Genomic DNA, 23,629 nt, shown 5'->3' with positions numbered 1-23,629 from the left:
TTAAATGCTGATTTTAGGTGCTCTTTTGAGCCTTCTCTTCTTCCCATAGTGACACGTGTCGCCCTTTAATTGGTCCACGTGTCGCTACGGGATTGGCCCACGTACATGGGGTATTTTTACCCTAAATATTTGCCCCTCATAGGGGGTGGCTCGTACGCTAACGGCCACGTCCTCTGAACTTTCGCTTGTCTTGAGGCGTACGGGTATATGGAGATTGGGCACGCTGCTGAGGAGGTGCACAGATTTGTTCCCCCCTTTTAAGTTGGTCGTCTTGGCTGGCTAACTGTCTTTGTCCGCCTGAAACTCCTCTTTGAGAGTTAGGCGGACGAAGCATGCCGCCTGATTTTTCGGGAAAGAGATCGGACGCCTGGATTTTAGGATGGAGACCTTAATCTTGTTTACTTAGACCGTCTATTTAGACGCGCCGTTATTCGACCGTCTATTTCTCTGTTTTGAATTCTAGGTTAAATTTTCAAATTATAACTGTTTGAATTACGTAGGTGGGAAAGATGAAGTGGGTGGCACAGCCTTGGGCTACCTTAATGACGGGTTCGATGAGTACAAGGAGCTAGGAAAGGGTTTTAAGCCGGTGGCGCCAAGGATATCTCACTCCATGACTGCATGGGAGGATGAGCGGTCGCGCCGCAAAGCCTTCTGCTTCTATAGGGCCGCCTTAGACGTTGGACTCCGCTTCCCCCTTCACCCCTTCGTCCGCACCGTCCTGGATGAATACAATATTGCTCTTTTTGAACATTTTTGGTACTTAGTGACGTGCATCCACAAGGGCTTTAAGCCGGACTTTCCGATCTTCTGTGAGATGCACTTTATGACCAAGCTGGAGAAGCACATGGACGGCTGGTTCATCCTTAGCACCACTAAGGATTATATGGTGGTGCTTGACCGCGTCTCCAACTGGCGAGATTGAAAGAATCGTTTCTACCGCATCAAAACTAAATATGTTGAATTTAACTTGCGGATGAACCGATTCAAAGCCAAGCCGATCCAGCTTGGACGAGGGGACCACAAGCCGTACAAGCCGCCCGTTCACCCCAACTTGACTACTTTAGAGTCAATAGGGTGGAGAGGGACGACAAAATGGTGGTCGTGCCTAAGAACTGGGTTCCTTTGTCCACTTGGCTTAGGGACCCAACATTCATGTCAGCCTACGGCCTGTACAAGAATTTGCCCCGAGGTGGGATGCTTAGATTTTTCTTGTACGCACATTGTTATTTCTTCTGAAAATTTTCTAACTATTTTTCTTTTTCTATTTTGCAGCGAAAGCATACGCCATGCTGAACAATGAGCAAAAAGGGGAGATAGACAAGGCGGAGATTGACTTGCCAGATACAAGGCTCGTCAAAAGATGTACAAGCAGACCAAAGAGGTATAAATTTCTTTATATGGGTCTTTCGTTCGTCTTTCGTCCGTGTTGATAGGCTGGGAGGAGGCTCCTTCCCTTTTTCGCACGGACAATATGGGAAAAGCCTCCTAACTGAGTCTACACGGACGCTGGTAAATTTCTTTATTTTTGTTTCACCAACTTTTACTTGCTTTTTTCCACCCCTAGAGCTAAGCGGAAACAATCGTCCTTGGCTGCAAAGGAGGGGAAGGGCAGAAAAGCGTCCAAACAAAGGAAGACGGTCACATCCAAGACCCCTTTCGCAACGGCGGCGAAGATAAAGTTGCAAACTGCTTCTAAGCAGTCTAGATGAGAGCCACCCCGGCTGTGTGATAGCGAGGTCTCCAAGTCCGTGGATTCGGCCGCTAAGCCGGTCCATAATGAGTCCGTGAAAACGGACGACGGGGGTAAGTCGACGCCGGCTAAACCGACCGGCCTCATCTCGACTTCGCATGTCGAGAGAGTTTGAAAATCTGATTGGCTTGAGTATTCTCAAGTCGTTTAGTGATCAACCCGGCCGCACAGGTGAGGAGAGCGATGAACCTATGCCGCCTCCTCCATTCACCTTCAACACTCTTTCTCCTCCGAGCTTCTCGGACGATTAGTTAAAATAACCTTATACAATCTCGTTTTTAATAGAAGTCTTATTGCTCAAACTAAAACCCTTTTGCGATCGTGTGTAGATATTGCGGAGGAGGTTAACATGAAGCTACCCGGCCAGTCCCTTACAGCAGGAAGGCTATGCGGGAAACCATGACCAGACCTGTCCCCGCCGAGTAACGAGACAAGTTGCGGAGGATTCATGGGGGCTTCCTCGGCCCTATGATTAACTGCAACGCCGAGGTAACGTTTTACAACCCTTTACTCTTTCATACTTAGAGTATTTCCTTTATTGTTTTGCTAACTCACTTTGTCTTGTACGCAGCTCTTCCTTCGCCTGAACGCTTTCCTTGAATGGAAGGAGAAAGAAAATGAGAGGCTGAAGAGGGCTTGGAATGAAGTCCTGAAGGCCCAAGATGTTGTTATTGGGACGGCCGCACTCCAACTCACCTATTTCGAAATCCAGATCACCGCGCTGTCCGATAAGGCAGCGCGGCAGGCCGAGGAAGTAGTCAAACTGGGTTAGGCTCTTGAATAAGAGTCTTTGGCTAGGGATACTATGAGGTAGGAGAGGGATGCGGCCATCCTGGACGGCCAACGCTGCAAGGAGGGGTTCAAGGCCTCTGTGAAGCTGAAGGGGGACGTGGCCCTTGCCCAACAGAACCTCAAAGTGGCCTTAGATGAGGCGGATGCTCCAGGGCCGAGATGAAGACTTTAAAGAAGTCCATTGCGGACCTAACAAAACAACTAAAAGCGCCTCGGCCGCCAAAGGAGGTCGTCTGCATCGAGCACAACATCGAAGAGAGGTTGAAGAGCCACTTCTTTGAGGCGTTCGAGCTCATGGTGGAGGAAGGGGAGGCCGCCTATTATCAGGAGCGCTTCACTAAGCGTCTCAACTTCGTCTGCCTCAGGGAAGAGGCTAAGAAGGTCAGTCAGCCTTCTCCCGGACCGTCCTACAATCTATTGCCATAACGGACAAGTATCCCCACATACGACACCAAATATTTCGGGTATTTTTTGGATTTCCTAGGATACTAGTCGCGCTCTCCAGGTAATGAGACTCGAACACCAGCAAAATAAACGAATATTCCTTTACCGAAATATTCGCCTCTGACGATCAAGTTAGAGATCTGAACGGAAAAGGCTAGAGAGAGAAAGTAGAGAGAAGTTGGAGCTATTTAATGCTCTTTTTCTGTAATGTCGTAATCCACCCCTCCCATAATAAATGATTGGGGTATTTATAGGGGTGGGAGTTTGTGCCTCTCTAGGGTTTGTACCCTAAATTTCTGTGACATGATTGGCTGTGCAATCAGGAGGTGCCACGTGTAATACGGGGGCGCCGTTTTGCGGCTTTCATGAGTATCTCTTGTACAGCGTCTTTCATGAATATCTCTTGAGATTTGGGCCATGATGTAAGAAGTCCCTTTTTAATGCTGATTTCAGGTGCTCTTTTGAGCCTTAGACACGCGTCATCTTCCCATAGTGACACGTGTCTCCCTTTAACTAGGCCACGTGTCGCTACGGGATTGGCCCACGTACATGGGGTATTTTTACCCTAAACACGTGTTAATTGAAAAAAACAAAAAATATCATCAAATAGTTAGTTTCTTCTCTTACCTCTTACTTCTATTGCATGTTAAGTTTCCATTGTAAAATCCACAATTAAACGATCAAATTTGAAAGGAAATACCCATGAATTGTAGAAACAAGAATAGGAATGATAGGAAGTTTTAACATAGAGTACAGAGGTTGGGAATTTAGATGGGCAAATTAACATACGAAGGAAAATCCTTCAAAGAAAAAAAAAATTAAAAAATTAAAAGAGGAAGAAGATGGTTCAGTTGTGCGGCCATTTTGAAAGGCTTTTATATTCCCTTCTTTTGTAGATAGAATTCACCTAATGGGCTTTTTTAGGAGGGTTGGGGTCACTTTTTTTTCTTTTTTTTTTTTTTTTAGGGGAGGAGGGTTTGGTTCATACTTCACTGAGTTGTATTTGGTACTTAATTTACTATTATTGTAGCATTCCACACAAAATTAACAATAAAATAAAAAAAATAAAAAAATAAAAAACTATTTACTATTTTATCAGTAATCAGATTTTTATCAGTAAACAGACTCCCATAAGAAGTTGCATAAACAAACAAGAGTTTCAGTTTTGTAATTTTTTTATTAATCTCATAAACAAGAATGAGAATTAGGACAAAAATAAGCGAAGAAACAAAAAGAGAGAAGCTCTCAAATCTCAATGTGGGAGGGTTCTCACACAAATCATAAGTTGTGCAAAGAAACAAGTACGGAACTAAAAATGCCAAAGCTCACTTTCATTAAACGAATACTAAGCATGTTTTTTATAGGCTTAACACAGGACCCTACAAAGGTCCTAATAGGTTTAGGGTTATTAACTCCTAACAAATCAGATTTCAATGTCCTAATCACACATAAACTGTGAAAATAATATAATGCTAAAATTAGTTAGAGTCATAAGTTGACTTAGTCAAATTTTGACCACTGAACAAATCCTATTATAAGTAGATATAAAAAGCAATTCCTAACTTATCTAAGGAAAAGCAAATCCTGAATTAGCTAGATATGGAAAGGCAATTCCTGAATATTTAGAAGCTGAAACATGGACAATCCACTATGGTAAATTATATCAGGATAATAAAAAATCAAATCACAACAGACCTTATTAAAATTAGACCACATCTCCTTGTTTTAGGTAAAGAGAACAAGTTCTTAATTTGCTAAATATTTATACAATATATGACTAAATCTCCTGTTCTTTTTTTCACTAATCCAACAGGAATTAATAATAATATTATAAACTCCCTCGATCCTTGATTACTTGCATCATTTTGACTTTTTACCCTATTGCTAATATATGAAACAAATGTTAGTTCGTACGGTGATGGGTTTACCATAATGTGTCCTTTCACAATATTATAATTCCAATATTTTTACTAATAGAGAGTTAAAGGTACTAATGGTTATGCATGGGCAAACATGTTTAGTCGGGTAAGTGGGAGTAGTTTTATTATTCTATTCATGTTAATTTCTTTGACTAAATCGGTAAAATGGTTTACGATTCACTTGTGCTCCATTCCTAACTACTTATATTGAGATTAATTAAATTGAGAAATTTATGTTATTAAGATTAATTAAACATAATGAAATATCTTGACCATAAAAAATCTGAAGCAGATGGACATTACAATTTCTACCATATTTGGATGCCAACTTGCTTAGTTGGTTAAAGTCAATCCCGTCTACATCATAACCCTTCCGACTCTCTCTACACCAAAAACATAACAATTTCTACTACATCAATGCCATAAAAGTCAGAACGAATATGGACCAGTTGCACTTCACCTGTCTTGATGAAACTTCATATTCGTCTTCCCAACCACTACGAGCCTTCTCCAGAGATGAAATCTTTCTATACTTATTTTTAAGCTCACTTAAAGGCATTTCTCTGGACAAACAAAACAAGTGTCATTGATGCATAGTTCTTAAAGTAAGAGGTACAAGCAATGTTCTGATTCATAATTACCTTATCACCTCCCCAACAGCAGGACGGACTATCTTAAAGAAGCCAGAGGTAGAGCTGAATAAACAGCAAAATAACAAACAAAAAGAATTAATTTAAGGAGTTTTATCGTGCAAGTTATACCAGGAATTCAACTTCAACCATTAAGCCAGACAAATAACAAATTAGAAAACAAAGACAAAAAAAGAAAAAAGTAAGAAAAAGACGGACAAAGTAGGACGTAATTCAAAATCATTCAATCAGATTCGCATGAATACCCTTCAAAAGCTAAAAGGAAGTGACGTCTTCCAAGCCATTCCCTCTTGGACTCATAGAATCCATCATGCGTTGAGCCAAGACTTCCCTTTTGCTTCTCATTGAGCAAATTAGAAGCAAACTGCACACAACAATGTTATGTGAGACATCAACAGTTGTCAACAAACACAACGCATATCATACAAATGCTCGAGGTTACCTCCCAAGTGGATCCACGATCAAGAGTGAAGGTAAATAGCACTGTTGATGCGCCAGACATTTGATCCACATGCACAGTCTGAAAGAAATAATGGTCAATAACTAGATATACAAATCAAAGGAACAGGTGGCCATAACAAATGTATAAGATAGAAACCTTTGGTTTTCCTAGTAATTCAATAATGTTAGCTTTAATGTCAACAATCCCAGAGTCAAGATTCCCTTCTGTTCGGGCATTTTGAATTATTACATCAAGAACACTGATAAATAACTCAAATATCCTGCAATTAAAACAATTACTCATCATTTACAAATATAGTCAGATATAAAAAGTACAACTCAAACAAGTACTTATGGATAAATATATGACCTGTTCTGGATCTCAGGAGGCAGTCCAAGAAGTCGATTAAGAAAACGACCAACATCATGCATGTCCGAGTCAACTATACGTGCGGATATCTTTCCAGATTCTTTTCCATTAACTTCAGAAGTAAATAGTCAAAGTCAATGAAAATTTAAAATTTAAGACAACATTCCACCAATCCCCTCTTCTCTTTTCCCCTCATCTATTTGACATAGTTAGCTCCATTAATAGACTTGCAAATTCAGTTCGCAAAAATTGAGTATATTGTTAGGTTATAAAGTCATTGCCAAGGAAAGTCATGAAACACTAGCACAAGAAAAGATCTACGGCGGAAAATTGCAAGTTAATGAAGTAAGAACAAATGGCTTTATACAAGAGATATCTGAATTTACATACAACTCTAACCATAAGACTATTGAATATCAATCGCTTTCCAACATGCTGCATAAATTAGCCAAGAATGCATTCCTGCGAAAATTTTGGTCCGTATCTCTCATACAGCACAACATTTACCTTTAAATGCTTCATCAAATACAGATAAGTGGATCCACATTTCCTGAACATCCTAGATACATTGAGAGTCACAGATAAAGTCCATAATACAGTGAAAACAAAACAATCCTGAATTCACTATGTATCTTGTAAAATTAAAATTATCAGGAAAGTGGACATATACAATAATTAGCAATATTGGTGCCACTGCAAAAGGTGTCCAACTGTCTGCAATTGTTAGCTTCTATAAGCTCACAAAACATTGATCCTGCCTAGGCAAGAGTGTCATGGGTGCAAGTTGTCAGAGCTCATGTGTGATATAAGACATAATCAGGTGAGCATGAACTCCTCATATATGATACAAATTGCCAGATGAGAATAACTAAGACCACAATAAATGCTTTATAGATGAGTCTAGATTAGAATATGAAAATATTTCCAAATGATAGCACAATCACATGTTCAAATGATTGTACAGCTGATAGAAAATCGCTACAAAATTTGTTCCTTAGCCGTTTTCAGCTAAGTACACAATATCGATAATTTGTAAGGACCAGCCTTGGCATATGATTTCTCATGCATTAAAGCTAGTATGTGTGCTAGTTATAAAGGGTTAATTGCAAACAAAGAAACTTGTTCACATTTTTTTGACACAACTTAAAGAATGAACAGCTTATGGAAACTAATCACAGTTGTTAAATTATCCTATATGCTTTCAGTTTTGAACCATCTACTTATGAGACAAATACAGTTCTTAATGTTTGAGATTGTCATTTTTACATACGAATAAATTTGTTTATAAAATATCAGAACGAAGTAGGCTAATCATGAAGGAGAGCAAATATTAAAGATCACTACAACTTAAAAACAACTGCTTTCCAGTTTTTTCTCCGAAAACTTGGTTGCCAATTGCTCCACCAAGACAAAAAAAAATTTAGCCACATAACAGAATCTATTTCTCACCCAGAGTCCCGGAGACACCTAGTCGTAGTTAGACATCTAATTTCAATACTAACTCATCTAATGTGAGGTCCATTTCGCATGAAATGCCAATATTAAGGAAATCTATTCAAGAACTATGCAACTTAGCAACAGTAAAACAAGTCTTAAAGGCTCATACTATATTGTCTCAAAGTTGCCTCAGTGCAAAGGCTGAGTTCCATCAAATGATCAAACTCCTTAACCCCATTCAGCACTACAGCAGCGTAACACTTTATTATATGCAGCTACAACAATTAAAGATCTCCTGAGTGAAGTATCATACACAACTATGCCATAAGCCCTTTTTTTCCTATTAATCTAGATCTGCATACATCAACAGGTGAAATGGAATAAATCATCAGTTACCAAAGACCAAAAACAGGAAAAAGTTACCTGTGTCTCTAACAATGCCAACAGAGACCAGAGCAGCTTTTGCCTTGGTTATAAAATCTTGAATTGATTCGGACCTTTCACTTGAACATCCAGGGGGTACAACTGGCAATGAATCCTGTTATTCCAAAAAAAAACATCACAAAGTATTAAGGTAACAAGGATCAAGGTCAACCTAAAGTATAGCTACATAGATAACTGAAACAACAGAAACCTGCTCCAAAATTCCTTTATACATCACCATAAGAGCCCTTTTCCCATAAGCACTGTCATAGTTGTATTCACTTAATGATGGCCCTGCCCTGCAAGACAAAGCAAGTGTATAAGAGAATGTTCGGTTCATTGAGACGGCAGAAAAGAAATTTTATATACCTCCGGTCCCCCTGTGTCAATGCTCCAAGAGATTCTAGCCTCTTTGCAACAATAGACGCAAATCGCCGTTCACCACCAAGATTAGTAAAGAGGAGTCTGTAAGCAAAAGAAAATAGATAAATTCATGAATAATATAACACTCCATAATTATCAATTGCTGAACATATTTTCCCATAGAGATCATATGCCAATAACAGAGATACTATACAAGGGTAATGATATATGTAGCCCTTATGGCTATATATAAGCATTAAATATACTTCCCAAAACGGAATTAAGTTAGGAATTCATGAAAAAATCATGTGTAAATCGGTGTAATTAATGTTAATTTATTATCAATATTTCCTTTCTTAGCTTCTTATACATAGCCTTTAGGGCTATGTTTATCATTATTTTCCATTATACAAAGGCACAGTGACAAGTATAAAAGTTGACCATCAACAGTACAAAAAAATCCAATAGTAAAGCACTAGAGACATCAGTTCATTGATGCTAACAATAAAGAAGTTTTGGAAAAAGTGTGTGTGTGTGTGGGAGGGGGGGGGGGGTGTTAAAGTTAGCTTAAAATTATAATCATCACATAAAATAAAGGAAATTACTTAAATAGGAAAATAGCCTTAGAAGTAAAAATGGTTTTAGCTTACAAGAGTTAACATGTTTGAAACCAATTGTCCAAACAAAATTACAATGCAGCTGACAAACAATTCCATAAAATAAATAGATAAGATACAAACTAGTTATCCTTTTTCTCCCCACAGCATCCCTCATACCAATAGTTGGACATAGAAGTTTCAGCTTCAAACCAATAGTAGTTGCAAAAAAGTAAGTTGAAAATTAAGTTGAATAACAAACTTATTATTTAAAGAGTAAATCAAAATTCTAATCTCGACACTACATGATTTGTAGACTACACCAAGTTGCAAGAATAAACCAACAAAATTTAGCTTTATCATGAAAAAACTCTCCAAGAATTATAAGGATACATTAAAACAAACAATAACAATATGGAGAGTCCATAGCTTAATATTAAATTCCACACCATACAAGTATTAAAATTCATTTTGCACAAATAAATCATAAAATTATTTTGCTTAACATTACATAAAAGAGATTAGATAGACAAACAACATATTAAGTTAACATCCTTATCTACCACACTTCACACGAAGCATAAACCTTCTAGACACATTGGAACATCACTCTAATAATATTATGGCAATCCTAGTGAGTAATGCACTGAAAACCTCTTTCAAAAGTAGTGCCAAAATTCAATTTAAAAGTAAAAGAATAAATCATATTCTTTAAATCAAACAATAAAAAAACAATTCCCTATCCGTAAGCCTAAAATCCTTAGGTATTTTTCTTAATCTAAAGACATACCCTCACTCTCATACCATGTACATTCAAGATTAGTTTTGATCTTTCCTAAATCACTTGATTGTACTACTTTCCTGGCTGACATAAAATAGATGCAGGGCCAAGAGAGAGGATACAAAGGGTTCTGAATTTGATCCAGAAACTATAAACAGGGTGCAAGGTGGCACATAATAATCAGGGTACGTAGGATTTAGAGACTGCTGCACTGACAGGGTGAGAGGAGAGCATTTGTTAACTAGTAACAAAGGCGACACGTAACAATCAGGGTGCATGGGATTTAGAGACTGCTGTACTGACAGGCTGTGAGGAGAGCATTAGTTCATGTTAGATAGTAAGGGTGTGGCCATATGAAGATAAGTAGAATAAAGCATTGTATGATTAGAACTCTTCCCCAAAACATAACCCAGATGGATACCTATCTGGCCATTCACCAGCTACTTATGGTCTGCGTGCACTTGGGTGCATGGTATAAAAATACGCCCATTACGTCGCAAACCGGCCGGTTTGTAATGGATTTCAAACTTACCAAACCGATATTTCCCGATTTAGCACATGTTACAAAAGGACGACATTCTGGCCAATACAACCGGTATGAACTGAATCTCATCCGCATCGAACACTATTGACTAAAATTCAGTTTAATTTTCAGAAGAGTTACTTTTAGACAAAGAGAAAAGAAATGGAGAGACTCTATTGAAACCGATGAGTTCTTAAATCTAAACCAAAAGAAGAGTGAAAGTAAATTGTGGGACAGCTGAAACGAGATAGTCAAGTAGATTTGAAGTAATAGGTTTGGTAGGGAATTTTTATTAATTTATCTTATTTTATTATATTCAAGTAATAAGTTGGTGGGACAGTAGAGGGCCAGCGGTCACTTGTAATGACAGGTGGCCTTTTTTGTTTTTTATTATTTGGTTTTATCTTTACTGTTGTCAATGGGTAAATAAAACACAAACAAGCTTTGGAGTAATAGTGTAATACAGAGTACGTAACTATGTAAGGTTTTGGTTTGAAAATAATTCAACTTAAAACCCAAATAAAAATTTATTCAAAATACTTTAATTATAAATCTTGGATTAATAACTTTTAAATAAAATTCTACCGCAACCCGGTCCACTATCAACCCATCAATATCGTTACCGTGACACCGCAACCATTTCTACGATCGCGACCGAAACTGCATTTTTATACCATGCTTGGGCGTTTATCCATAGACAAACTCTTTTTTGTATACATTTGATAAATTTGAATCTGTCTAAGAGCACAGGGAGGTTATAAAACCCAATACTAGAATCAGTTTACGCACTAATTACAGGTGGAAAATCAGCGATAGAGATGACAAAGAATCCTTAATTTTTTAGGGGAGATAATGAAACAAATGATAAATTAATCAAGCAAAACCGCAATAGTGCACATTGCAATACTTAAACTTGTCAGTTTCCATGTCCTATTTTCCTGATAATTAATAAAATCTTACTGTCTTTTACGACTGACCTTTTCTTCTAAGCATATGCAACAACTTGAACACCAAAGCCATATTGAATCATGTTCTTCATTTCAAAAACAATAGAACGTTTATAAAAAAACTGGGAGCATAACAAAAGGAGACAATTTAAGGAAAAAAAAAAAAAACCTGTATTCAGGAGCAGAGGCTTGATTTGATCGATGAGTTCTGCCGAACTGCTGAATTGCTCGGTCAGCACTCCATGGGAGTTCTAAAGTTAAGTGAACCCTCCTCCTCTGATAGAAAAAAGAAATTGAATAGGATGTGTTAAAGATATCCACAAATTTACTTTTGAAATGATGAAAGTCAAAATCAGATGACACAGTTAATCATGTAGTCCTGCAGATTTTAAAATGAGCTTCACAGGGAAGGCAATACTACTATTGTCATTCCCAGATGCTTATGAAAGAGTTAATGTATTTGCATTATTTTACCTGATTTAAAGCCCTTCTATCAGCTTGCAGAGAAACTCCTGCTGACCCAGCTTCAGATATAATAGCAATAAACTTTTTACCATCCATGAAAAGCTGTTTTTCATGCATATTAACCATTTCCATAGTCACCTCTTTCCTAGATAAAAAATAAATAAATAATTAAATCAAACCTAAAAGTAATAACAGAAGTTTTTTATGCAGAATTCCATTTGCACATAGATTTCAGCATTTCAGCACCAAAATGCATACCTAAAAAAAAATAAAAAAAAAAAATAAAAAAAAAAATAATAATAATAATAATAATAATAACAATAATATTAATAACAATAATAATAATAATAATAATAATAATAATAATAATAATAATAATAATAATAATAATAATAATAATAATAATAATAATAATAACAACAACAACAACAAACAAATAAATAAATAAACAAACAAATAAATTAATAAATAAAACAAAAGAAAAGATTTAGGAAAAAATCAGAATTTTAAGACAATACAAAGAGGAAGACAAACAACCCAAACACTCCTCAAAAATGGAAGCATAACAGATATATCAATAATTAATCAACCAAGATCTAAACCCGTATCAAACACCCAGCCAGATCTACTAAGACAGACATATTCCCTTTGTGAGTAGATAAAATGCCCATTATTCAATTTGGTGGGGTCCATTTTCTCACTTTTACAAAACCCCCTAAACTATTCCCAATATCTTCCTTCTTTATTCTCAACTTTACTCAACAATACCCCTAACAACTTTGATAAAGAAAACAAGGCTTTTATTTTAGGACAGAGGGACTATAAAAGTATTGGTTAACACGCTTGTAATTAATATAGGGAGTAACACACCCTTTCAAAGATAGGATTTTGTCTTTTATTGACTATTTTAAATATAATAAAAACTAGGAATCCAAAGGCACCTTCAAAGATACATTTTGTGCTTAATCAATTCATTTCATATCCTGTGATAAGTGTGTCTAAGGGGATAACATTTACCATGAAACTAAGAGTTATGCGAACTTACGTATTCCGTGCCTGGTAGGTTACACCTTTACCACATGAGGCCCGAACAAGCATTCCCCGCCTACCAGTTATTTCTGCAACATTATCAGGTCCACCAAGCTGCACATTCACATTAAGTTAAAAATAAATCTGGTAACCCTTGCACAAGCATATTAGCTCTTTCACCACTTTTTTTTTCATTTTCAAACAAGAATATGATGATAGTAATACATTAAGTTTCAACAGACATTAACATCTACAGAGTAAAATTTAACAAAATATATTAGTAGATAGCAAGCTATGAGCCATTAGGCCAAGGAAAAAATGGAAGTTGCACTAACAAAAAGCTAAAAGGGGAAATAAAATTATGAAAATAACAGAGATAAGAAAATGCTCAAAGAACAATAAGGGAAATTCGTTGAGGTTACCTGATCAATAATGTCATCTAGTGGATTGTTTGGAAGATCCAAAGAGCGAATAATTTCCATAATTTTTATCTTCCGTTCAACAGCTTCGTCGTACCTAAATGCATATCCAAAGTACAGAAATTACACTACAATAAGGAGGGGCTGTCAAAATAGAAGACATATATGCAAGGACCATTGAAGCAGAAGGAAAAAAAACAGCAGCAGGAAAGACAGATGAATTTAAATACCTCTTTGTGAGCTCTTCTATGTAAGCACGTTTTGCTTGCAAAAATTCTTCTGTTTTTTGATGGCATGAATTGCATGTCCACTCCTCAGATACATCTGGTACAGGTGGGTCTAAACAAGAAGGATGTACTAACTTGCCACAGCAGGCACATTTAAGTAATTTCTTTCTATCCTGTTTCAAATAATCCAAATGAGTAAACAATATTCACAAAATTGCATAATATATAAGAATTTAATGTGATTCACCTCTTCACCATTACAAATGTCACAGATCTGAAACTCATCATCAGATTCAGTAGATTCATTATCATTATCAGCTGCATGTAACAAAGCAGACAAATTAAGAACTAACTGAAAGTGTCTCCTCCCATGAATCACTAATACTAGAGAAGAGATAAAAATGTAATTGGAGTAAGATCTAACTGAAAAAGTGTCCACTCAAGACTCAATTAAACTAGGAATGAAATACAAAAATAATAACAAAAGGACTATACAAATAGTTGTTTGCCAACCATATAAGATAGTACTGGTATTTAAACAGATATTCCTTCCATCACCCCAGTTCATACAGAATATTAATACAAGTAAAGATGAATCTGCTTGGAACTAGTACAAAGTAGGGTAATTATTATAGTATGGACAGATGAAAATAAAATTCTTTGAGCAATGATCTACTATTTTTGCTACCCTGATTTAATTCACATTTTTTATGAAATACAGCCCAAAAACAAAAGTTGATCTGACTTGTGGCCTATGTTACATGGACTTGGGAACAGGTGTCGGACACAGACACATGTCCAAGTGTCCAATCCGGCAAGTTTCAAAATTTTAGGACACGGGGAATCTGTCCAATATTTGGACACGGATACAGGGACACGTCAATACGTTAATTAAATCTATATAAATATATTATTTATTACAAAAGCTTTAAATATTCATTATGTCTACCCCTATTTATTTTTTTTTAATTCATTCCTCGGAAAATTTTCCTAATAAATGGCAATCTGCTTATCTCCATCTTCTCTATATCAATGGTCATTTTCGAACAAGATATATTTTTCTTTCATGTTTCTTCTCTTTTTTCCTCTACTCTCTAAATGGAAGTGTCCGAGAGCACAGTTAAGGATCGGACACGTGTCATGTGTCCGTGAAGTGTCGTGTTGACACGGACACTTCGCGATATTAGCCATGTCCGATTACCATAGTTTATGGCATTCATGAGACCTAATTGATTTGTTTTCATCAAAATGCTAACCATGGTTAACCTACGTAAATTACTTAAATGTCCTGCTGCCCTCTTCCTCTCACTATTTTTCCTTTTCTCTCCGTTGCGGGCTGTTGTACACTGCAGCGCCATACTGGGGAAAGTACGGCATGTGGCTAGGCTATGAGCTCCTGCTATGCCCCAATCCTTTTTCATTCTCTTCTTTCTTCAACCTCTGCCACCCAATCCTTCCCAAAACCCAACTTTTTCTCCACTGTGAATTAGTAGAGATCTTTTGAATAACACCATATAATATTCAGGTGGCACAAGCTCACAACAAACAATAAAATAAAAATCTAGCTGCTGTAAACAAATAGAAAAGTAAAAATATGCACACTCTACCGCATAGACCTTGACCGTCATGTAATCTACTAGCTCAGACAAATATCCTCACCTCCCAAATAAAAAAGTCAACAAAATCAAACGGGGTAATAAAGTAATCACTCAACAGTTTCTCATAATACTGTCATTCATTTAAATTTCCCTTTTAGAAGAAATGAATAATGATGAGCAGATCAAAGCATGAAAAAGGGCTGATGAGTAACAAGGTAACCATCTCCATTTCCCTCCATCCCTCGTAGTATGCGACCAATTTCTTTTTCGATTCATCCCTTTGAGCTTGCCCCAAACCTTTTTGGCCTGTGATCCTCACATGTTTCTCCTCCATACAAAATTAATTATTGAAGAAAAAAGATAAAAGCCCAACTCAATTAATTTTTTTTTTGGCCCAAGTCTTGACAAAGTGAAAAAAAAAAAAAGGACGGAGTATAAAACATTACAGTTTAAGGTTTAGGTTTTAAAAGCTCACATTCAGATTCACCAAAACTATCTTCGTCACTTTCAGCCTTCCATTTGGCAGCTTTTCTCACTCGCCCTTTGAATGAAACATCAGGATCTGCTGAGTGTCTCTTTCGTGGAAGTTCCTTCACACCTTCATCATCTACTGAAAATGATTCATTTACGAATCAAATTACTGCCCCACATAAAGATTACTAAACACAGAAAGACCAAAAAAAAAAAAAAAAAAAAAAAAAAAGCAATGTACATCAAAAGACCTGGAAATGGTTCAGGCTTTTCAGGCAAAGGATAATTTTCTTCAACAAATTTGAGTAGCAGCTCACGTGGCCCAGAAACAAAGTCATCAAGTTCAAGGCCCTATTTAAGAAATAGTACAAATAGAAAAATTAGATTAATTATAATCAATAGCAAGGTAAATAAATGCCATAAACGATCACTGACATATTTCGAAATAGCTTCCTCAGTGCGTGCCTCTCCTGTGCTTTGAAGGCCAACGACCACGCATTTATTCTCCTTCAATGCTTTCTTAGCAAGTTTTACAACTGTAGGAACTTTAGCTGACATGCACAGGTGTCTGAAGAATCGCTAAAGTTGACAATCATACATAGATAAGCACAATATAAATATGATGATTTTGGAACAGCAATCAAACCACAAAAGCATAGATAGCTTCCAAGACCTGATGGCTGGCCCAATATAATCGCCACAGTTGACTAGAATTAGGCTTCTCTTCAGCATGAAATGCACTAGCTGTAAGTAGCTCAACACGCAATTCAGCCCAAAATTCAGCTGCCTTCATATACATTTCCTGCAAAATTAAAAAGCAAATGCAGATTAAGGCAATCTATATCCCAAGAAATAACGGAGCCTTATGGATAGGGCTAATGATTGCTACTGTACAATTGTTATGGAGTAACTGACCCAAGAAATACACACACACACACAGACACAGACACAGACAAGCACAGTCATCGACTCAGACTAGAAATATATTAATATGATATATACGAATAAATCCATTATTCAATAACTTATGCACTCCTCATCACATGAATTCCTCTATTTTATCCCTCTCTTGATTGCATGAACTCCTAAGAGCATCTCCAATGGTTGATTTTTAAGGACTTGATTGCAGTTATATTAAGAATATCGCTGTAGTTTAACTATCGGAAATCAAAATAATTGATCTGCTAGTAAGAAACCGTAGCTCAACAAAGCTACAAGGCTTGGATAAATTATTAATTTTCAACAATAAAATTAATGTTGGACGATACAAGTGTGATCTACTCTAAACCATAAACATGCTTCAATAAACAAACAAAAAAGGATTTAAATCATTTATTAACGGAAGTGTTATACTAATTTGATCAGATAGTTTCTAAGCTATTTCCTATTTACACCCAGATATTCAAAATTGTCATAAGGTAGAGATTTCCAATTGTAGAAAACATAATCCTACGAATTTACTTGATAAAAGAAAAATCCAAACTGCCCCCACTACCTACCAATTATTATCAATCAAAGAATGCTGCCTCTATTTCTTGTTTTCTCATCCACAAGAATTACCTGGATCACCAAACTATCTATTCTCTTACCAAAGTCATGGTACAACAATATGGCTGCATTGTTTCGGTTGGGCCATAACAAACAGAATTTTCAATTGACGATTTTTTTTAAAAACCCATGATCTCATCAAATCACATGTTCCAACTACAAATCACCCATCACCCCACATGTTAACATTAACTAGATGTTGACCATATCTATAATACTTTAGTTAAACTAATAAAATAATTTACCACTTTACAGAGTAAATCCGACTAAAATTTAAAAAAAAAAAAAACATATTTTGAAATCAAATTCATTACGCAAAAACCGCGACAAGATCCACAATCAACGAGTCATTAGTGCTGTCACGACCATTAAATATCTTGGATAATATTTCGACACTGGCAATAGTATTTTCAATGGCCATTTAATCTCTTGTAGTCTATTCCTCTTAAAATCATTAAAATGTAGCACTTTTTTTTTCTGATTCATAGCTTAATCATATGTAGTGTCATGTCGGCATTATTATTTAGCAAACAAATAACAATATACTCCCCCTCTATTTTTCAAAATGCCCCAGTCTGACCGTATTTGTCTACACGGAACTTTGACCAATAATATCTTTAATTAGCAGTAAGCATAAGTTATATAAAGTTGATATTTCAAAATATTGAGAAAATTCAACAAGTATCTATATGAATGTTTGATCTTATGTATATAGCATAAACATTAGTCAAAGTATTGTACGTGAATAGGACAATAGTCAGACTGGAGAAATTTAAAAAAAAAGTATGTAGGGAGTAATTACTAAAAGCATAAGCAGAAAAGATAAGTGCTTTAGTGTATGTTCTTATGTGGTGTGCGAGCAAAACCTGTACAGCACCTATTTTTCAGTTGCTTTTTTAGTGCTGCTATTTGGCACAGAATTCTGCAGTTGCTCCAATGTGATACACCAGTCCAGGGATTTGACAGGGAGAAAAGTTCGCTAATAAAGCTTGCTGGAAGACAAGCGCTAAGCATAAAGTTTATAGCATACTTATGTAATAGACTAGCATAAGGAGGGGCATTATTGGTTGTCTAGTATTATCAGGTTAGTAGTCTTAAGCTTAGTATAAATAGAGAGGGGGAAAGGAAGAGGTAGGCATGAATTGGATTTGTTATAGACTGACTTAGGATTTTCTAATTTAAGGACTAATTAAGATATAAAAGCTTGATAATTTAGATTAATGGCAGAATTTGGATACAAAAGGATAGATTAATAGCTTAAGGCTATCACTCTCTTGATAACTTTAGGTTATCACTCTCCTAGTAACTTGAGGTTACTACTCTCAACATTTTTCCTCACAATTCACATGATAGCTAATGCATACACTATCCCTTATTTATACTAAGGCTTAGTTAGGAATAAGGGCTACTAACCTAAAAGTACTAAAATTCCCAAACTACCCTTGTTAATGTTAGTCTATTACATTACCGGCCCCCTAAACTTCCACCTTGTCCTCAAGGTGGATAATAATCGGCACTCAATTCTCGGCGACAGCAATGATCTGTCAAGGTTGATGAAGGATGTGAAATTTGGCTTGAATGTATAAGGTTATAAGAGTTGGGTTTCATAGCTGATGTTGGATGGATAGGCCTAGAGTTAACAAGCCCAAAACATGAAGGGTAAGTGGGCCCAATAATTTGCATTGCTTCATCAAATTGAATTGGGTTAGCCTGTAGCTCTTTTCTTTCCATATATGCACGTAGCACTAGCTGCCCATTGACCAATTTGCCCTTACTAACCCCATCTTGTATAATTGGCTTCCTCCCCAAGGCAATGAAAATTTCAGTCAACCCTCTTGCCAAAAGCATTTCTGCCAAAAGCTGCTCTTTTTGCATACTTCAAGAAGCCACCAATCACCCATTCCTCTTGAATCCTTTCTCTTGCTCCACTTCCAGTCAAACCCCCACCGCCGGTAAAACCACCCGCGAAATCTCCACGTTTTTGCTGTGTGTAGCCACCATGACCAACACCGCATCTGCCATGGAAGTTCCTGCGCCATTCCCCACCTTTTTCTCCGGCGAGCCACCCATGTCCACCACCACACCAGCCACACAGACCTCCACCAGATTTTTCGCCTCCACTGTGACCCCCCCTAAATTCGTTGCAAACACCACCAGCAAGACCACGGAACCCTCCAAATATCCACCACTCATTCATCCCACCACCTGCAAAGTACCCCAGTCCACTTTCGAACAAGCCACCTCCGACCAAGAGACCACCACCAGTAAACCCATCGGAAAAATCGCCACTCTTTACCCTTTCTTTACCTTGCGGCTCATTGTTCAAATTCGTATGGCCACCAGCAATCCCTTGTTCACACGCCCGACACAAACATCCCGGGCCACCACCTGACCCACTTGCGGCTGACCCGCCTTTCACGAAGTCAGCTCCGTCTCTGTTCAGGCCACCACTAGCGGCGGTCTCACCATCACTCTCAACTTTTCCGGTTAACGCTCCTGAACCACCGCCAGATCCACTACTATTGGCGCCACCCTTCTCAAAAAATCCTCCTATTCCATTGCCTACAAACACCTCAACTTCAGCCCTTTGCACGGTACTAAAATCCACCCAAACTGCATGAGCTTCGCCGCCAAATTCGCTGTTGACTCCAACCGTACCTCCACCGGAAAACCCATCACCGAAATCACCAATCCTTCCACCAGATATATGTTTTCCCGCAAAGCTCTCAAATCCGCAACCCAATTCGCCGTCAAAGTTTCCTGAAAAACCATGTCTCCCATCCCGGCCTGCCTCGCGCATACAACTCCAGTTGGGTTGAATGTGAAACCCTCTGGTAAAGTGCTCACCCCACTGCCAGATCTACACGCCACTGGGTCTTGCACTTCTTGACTCTTCAGGTGTACTACCTCGCAGCTGGACCAGGGACCACAACAGTAATCAGATTGTGTCGTCTTTGAACGGAACTGGCGGACCAACTGAACCTTCAATATCTGCCACCCATTGAATGGTAGCCACCAGTGTTCACATTCGAACCACTGTAACGCTTCGCCGCAAAGCCCGATGATGGCAACCTTGAGCTTCTCCTTTTCATTCAACTGGAAAAAATGAAAGTAATCCTCCATTTGGAAGATCCAGTCATCTGAGTTTCTTCCATTAAATTCGTGAATTTGAAGCTCCTGCCGGATTCTCTTCTCCTCCTCGGGATCTGAAATTCCTTGCTCCCTTTTAAGGGAAATGTATTTAAATTCCTCATGAATCCATTTCTTCATGAGTCGTTCGCCATCTGTTCCCGCAAACTGCATTTTTTTTTTAATTTTTTTTTTTTAAATGCGGTGGTACGGACTGGTGGTTCCAGTCAACGGCAGCCCACAAGACCGCCTGCTCTGATACCAATTTGTTATAGACTGACTAAGGATTTTCTAATTTAAGGACTAATTAAGATATAAAAGCTTGATAATTTAGATTAATAATGGCAGAATTTGGATACAAAAGGATAGATTAATAGCTTAAGGCTATCACTCTCTTGATAACTTTAGGTTATCACTCTCCTAGTAACTTGAGGTTACTACTCTCAACATTTTTCCTCACAATTCACATGATAGCTAATGCATACACTATCCCTTATTTATACTAAGGCTTAGTTAGGAATAAGGGCTACTAACCTAAAAGTACTAAAATTCCCAAACTACCCTTGTTAATGTTAGTCTATTACAGGATTATTGAAAATGGAGAGTAGTAGCCACAAGTTGCTAACACGAGATTTTGTAGGCTAGATCTACTACCTTTGTAAGCTTTCCGCCATTATCAATCAAAGCATCCCGCTATCATCTTTATTTATTTGCTTTGTTAAATCAGATATACTAAGTCACATGTTCTGTACATTAAACTTATTTGCAGAATTATTTGCAGCAAAGGACTGACATTTATAATGCATATGTATGACTTGCACTCTTTGAAAAAAGAGAGCAAGAAATCAATTTGGGTGGCCAAGGATATGCCTTTATAGATTATTTTACACTTGATAAACAAATTGCCAGAGGTCAATAATTCAGAAGTAACAGAGATGCAGAAGATTAGGGAAGCAAACCCCAGGTTATGAGATGCTTCATAGCAAAGGCATCTGCTAGAAGTTATAACAGCACTAACGTGGATAATTTAAAATTGTATTAGCTACAGTAAGACATCCGTGCGACTCAATAAACACTACAGAACTTAAAAAAGTACTGAACAAGCCAGAAAATGGCTAGGAACATGATTATTTTCACCTTTCCATGCAAACATTTGTTAGCATACAACTCCCAGAAACTAAAGAAAAGAAAGGGGAGGGGGTGGAACGAAAAAATATATGTACTATTCAAGAACACTAGAGACAAATCAGTCTAGAACCAACATTGTTAATTAAAATAAAATAACAGCTTTGCATACCATCATCTTAGGTTCCAATGGTGCCTCAATAACTTCAAACTCAGCCCCTTTATAGCTAAGTGTTCGACAAACAAACATGCCCCTGATGGGTAAAGAGAGGGAATGTCAATATCACTTACATCACAACTACACTACAAAGTTGCAAATACACTACCTTGCTTTCATGTCCATGGCAACCAGTTCTAAAGCCCCAACTCCACCTTTCTCTAGAGCACCTGCACATGTACAACATAAAAAGTTAAATGATACCATTAAGCTCAGCCACAATAACAAATGTGATAATTGACACATAGACAAAATCAACAAAAAAGGAAAGACAGTATCATCAATGACAAAACAAAATTCAGAAACCAAATAAACAAATTTGAGTGATGTAATTCTTATCAGAAAAAACGATTTTGACCATTGTTAAGCTCCTTAGAGCATTGAATTGCATACAGCATATACTATGGAGCACAAAGACTGTAACTACAAAAAAAAAAATCAGGAAAAAACAGGAATCAATTTAGAGTTGGAGGATACCAACCTAAAAAATCCTTGAAATTTAAAAAAGATGTACCAGCACCCCACAGACCAAGACGAACCATGTAACCCATATTGCGTGGTTCAGACGCACCAGTGGCAGAACAATAAACTACACGAGCTTCAGGAAGCTTATCCTGTTGTGTTTGAAAAATAACAACTCATAGTTATATATCCACCTACATTACAAAAGAATTAAACAATCGAAAGCTCACCAATAAACCATATTCAATAAACACGTTGGAAAACTTTATGCAGTTCTACAACATAAGAGAATATCATTGATATACGATATATTCACAATTGAGGATTCTCTAGGCCTGAAAATGTGTAAACCAATCTTAAATTTTTTTCTTTTTTAAAAAAAAAAATTAAATAAATAAAAACTAATAAAAAAATAAAAAATAAAATAAAAAAAAAAAAAGTATGACTGCATGAGAAATTGAGAAGCTAATCAGACCACAAAGCAATAATAAAGTTAAACTTTTCTACATAGCAATAAAAATAGCATCTTCACTCTCATAATGAAGAATATTGCTCCAAGGCCTCCAACCATTCAACTTTCTGTCCTCAAAGTGATAGTGTGATACTAATGTGAACAACAAGCTAAAAACGGCTGAATGAAAAAGAAAAGTGCTCTTAAAAAATAAATTAATAGATGTCACAAGTCCAAAAAAATTCAAGTCAAAATAATCCTCTGTCCTGAAAAATATTGCAAAGACAGCAAAATGCAACAGCTATATAACTCGAGTAGTACACAATCACATAACACCTACCTTGAACTCAAAGCACTTCATGAGGAATAAATAAAACAAGATAATACTATTGATAGAAAATTGCCAACAAGGCGAAGAGGTGAATGATGATTAAATACTGTGATCTGACTGCCAATTCAAGAACATACCTGAAGCTCTAGAACTGCTTCACCTGTACGCGTAGGCTGCCCTCCAGCTTCAGGAACCAAATTTTTAGCCTTGTGGCACTGTTATAGAAAGCAAACACACTTATAAGTAAAAAGACACATATCAATTTCCTGCATTCCATATATTGGCAAGGATGACAACTGATACCTCGTCAAATATGACAAGACCATCAAAATCTCTTCCACCACACCACTGAACAAGTTGGCTCAAGCGAGACTTCCCCTTTTCAGAAGATGCAATAAGACTACTATATGTCGAAAACAAAACACCCTCTTTGATTCCCACGGACTTTGAATCAAGCTTTCCATAAGGCAACTTATTCAGAGCATGTACTACAAAAGCATACAAAAATAGAATATATAAACATTCTTCCTAGAAGATAAGTAAGACTAATGCAGGCTTAGAAAACTTCAATTATGATGTTTAGAGGGTTAAGTTGAGTGAATTATATATTTCTTTGGTAATTCACAAAGCATTATTAGCCAAAATAAAGGGAAACGTAAATTAAAAAATGCAAAAAATAAAGAGAGAGAGAAGAAAAACCCACATACGAAGATGTACA

At 37.0% G+C, this 23,629-nt stretch overlaps 1 protein-coding gene across 3 annotated transcripts in view; it reads right to left on the bottom strand.

Moving 5' to 3' along the window:
- The window catches only part of LOC110731975 (protein FORGETTER 1-like), a 46,822-nt gene that overhangs the window by 10,981 nt on the left and 12,212 nt on the right, over window positions 1–23,629 (bottom strand). For 2 of the 3 annotated variants that reach the window (XM_021911880.1, XM_021911882.1), the window contains exons 6-29: window positions 23,215–23,399; window positions 23,049–23,126; window positions 22,149–22,281; window positions 21,777–21,837; window positions 21,623–21,704; window positions 16,322–16,450; window positions 16,084–16,227; window positions 15,900–15,999; window positions 15,653–15,787; window positions 13,827–13,897; window positions 13,583–13,752; window positions 13,356–13,449; window positions 12,950–13,047; window positions 11,914–12,049; window positions 11,609–11,715; window positions 8,599–8,694; window positions 8,441–8,528; window positions 8,230–8,344; window positions 6,370–6,481; window positions 6,157–6,280; window positions 6,001–6,078; window positions 5,804–5,922; window positions 5,550–5,603; window positions 5,369–5,471 (exon numbers count right to left, since the gene is read on the bottom strand). In XM_021911880.1, coding sequence (XP_021767572.1) covers window positions 5,369–5,471; window positions 5,550–5,603; window positions 5,804–5,922; window positions 6,001–6,078; window positions 6,157–6,280; window positions 6,370–6,481; window positions 8,230–8,344; window positions 8,441–8,528; window positions 8,599–8,694; window positions 11,609–11,715; window positions 11,914–12,049; window positions 12,950–13,047; window positions 13,356–13,449; window positions 13,583–13,752; window positions 13,827–13,897; window positions 15,653–15,787; window positions 15,900–15,999; window positions 16,084–16,227; window positions 16,322–16,450; window positions 21,623–21,704; window positions 21,777–21,837; window positions 22,149–22,281; window positions 23,049–23,126; window positions 23,215–23,399 — 2,612 coding nt within the window. The remainder of the gene's footprint in view (window positions 1–5,368; window positions 5,472–5,549; window positions 5,604–5,803; window positions 5,923–6,000; window positions 6,079–6,156; window positions 6,281–6,369; window positions 6,482–8,229; window positions 8,345–8,440; window positions 8,529–8,598; window positions 8,695–11,608; window positions 11,716–11,913; window positions 12,050–12,949; window positions 13,048–13,355; window positions 13,450–13,582; window positions 13,753–13,826; window positions 13,898–15,652; window positions 15,788–15,899; window positions 16,000–16,083; window positions 16,228–16,321; window positions 16,451–21,622; window positions 21,705–21,776; window positions 21,838–22,148; window positions 22,282–23,048; window positions 23,127–23,214; window positions 23,400–23,629) is intronic. The other variant, XM_021911881.1, reaches the window with a different exon arrangement.

This window comes from Chenopodium quinoa, unplaced genomic scaffold (assembly GCF_001683475.1).
Source record: "Chenopodium quinoa cultivar QQ74 unplaced genomic scaffold, ASM168347v1, whole genome shotgun sequence".
NCBI classification, from domain to species: domain Eukaryota; kingdom Viridiplantae; phylum Streptophyta; class Magnoliopsida; order Caryophyllales; family Amaranthaceae; genus Chenopodium; species Chenopodium quinoa.
This window is presented reverse-complemented; position numbering and strand designations above follow the sequence as displayed.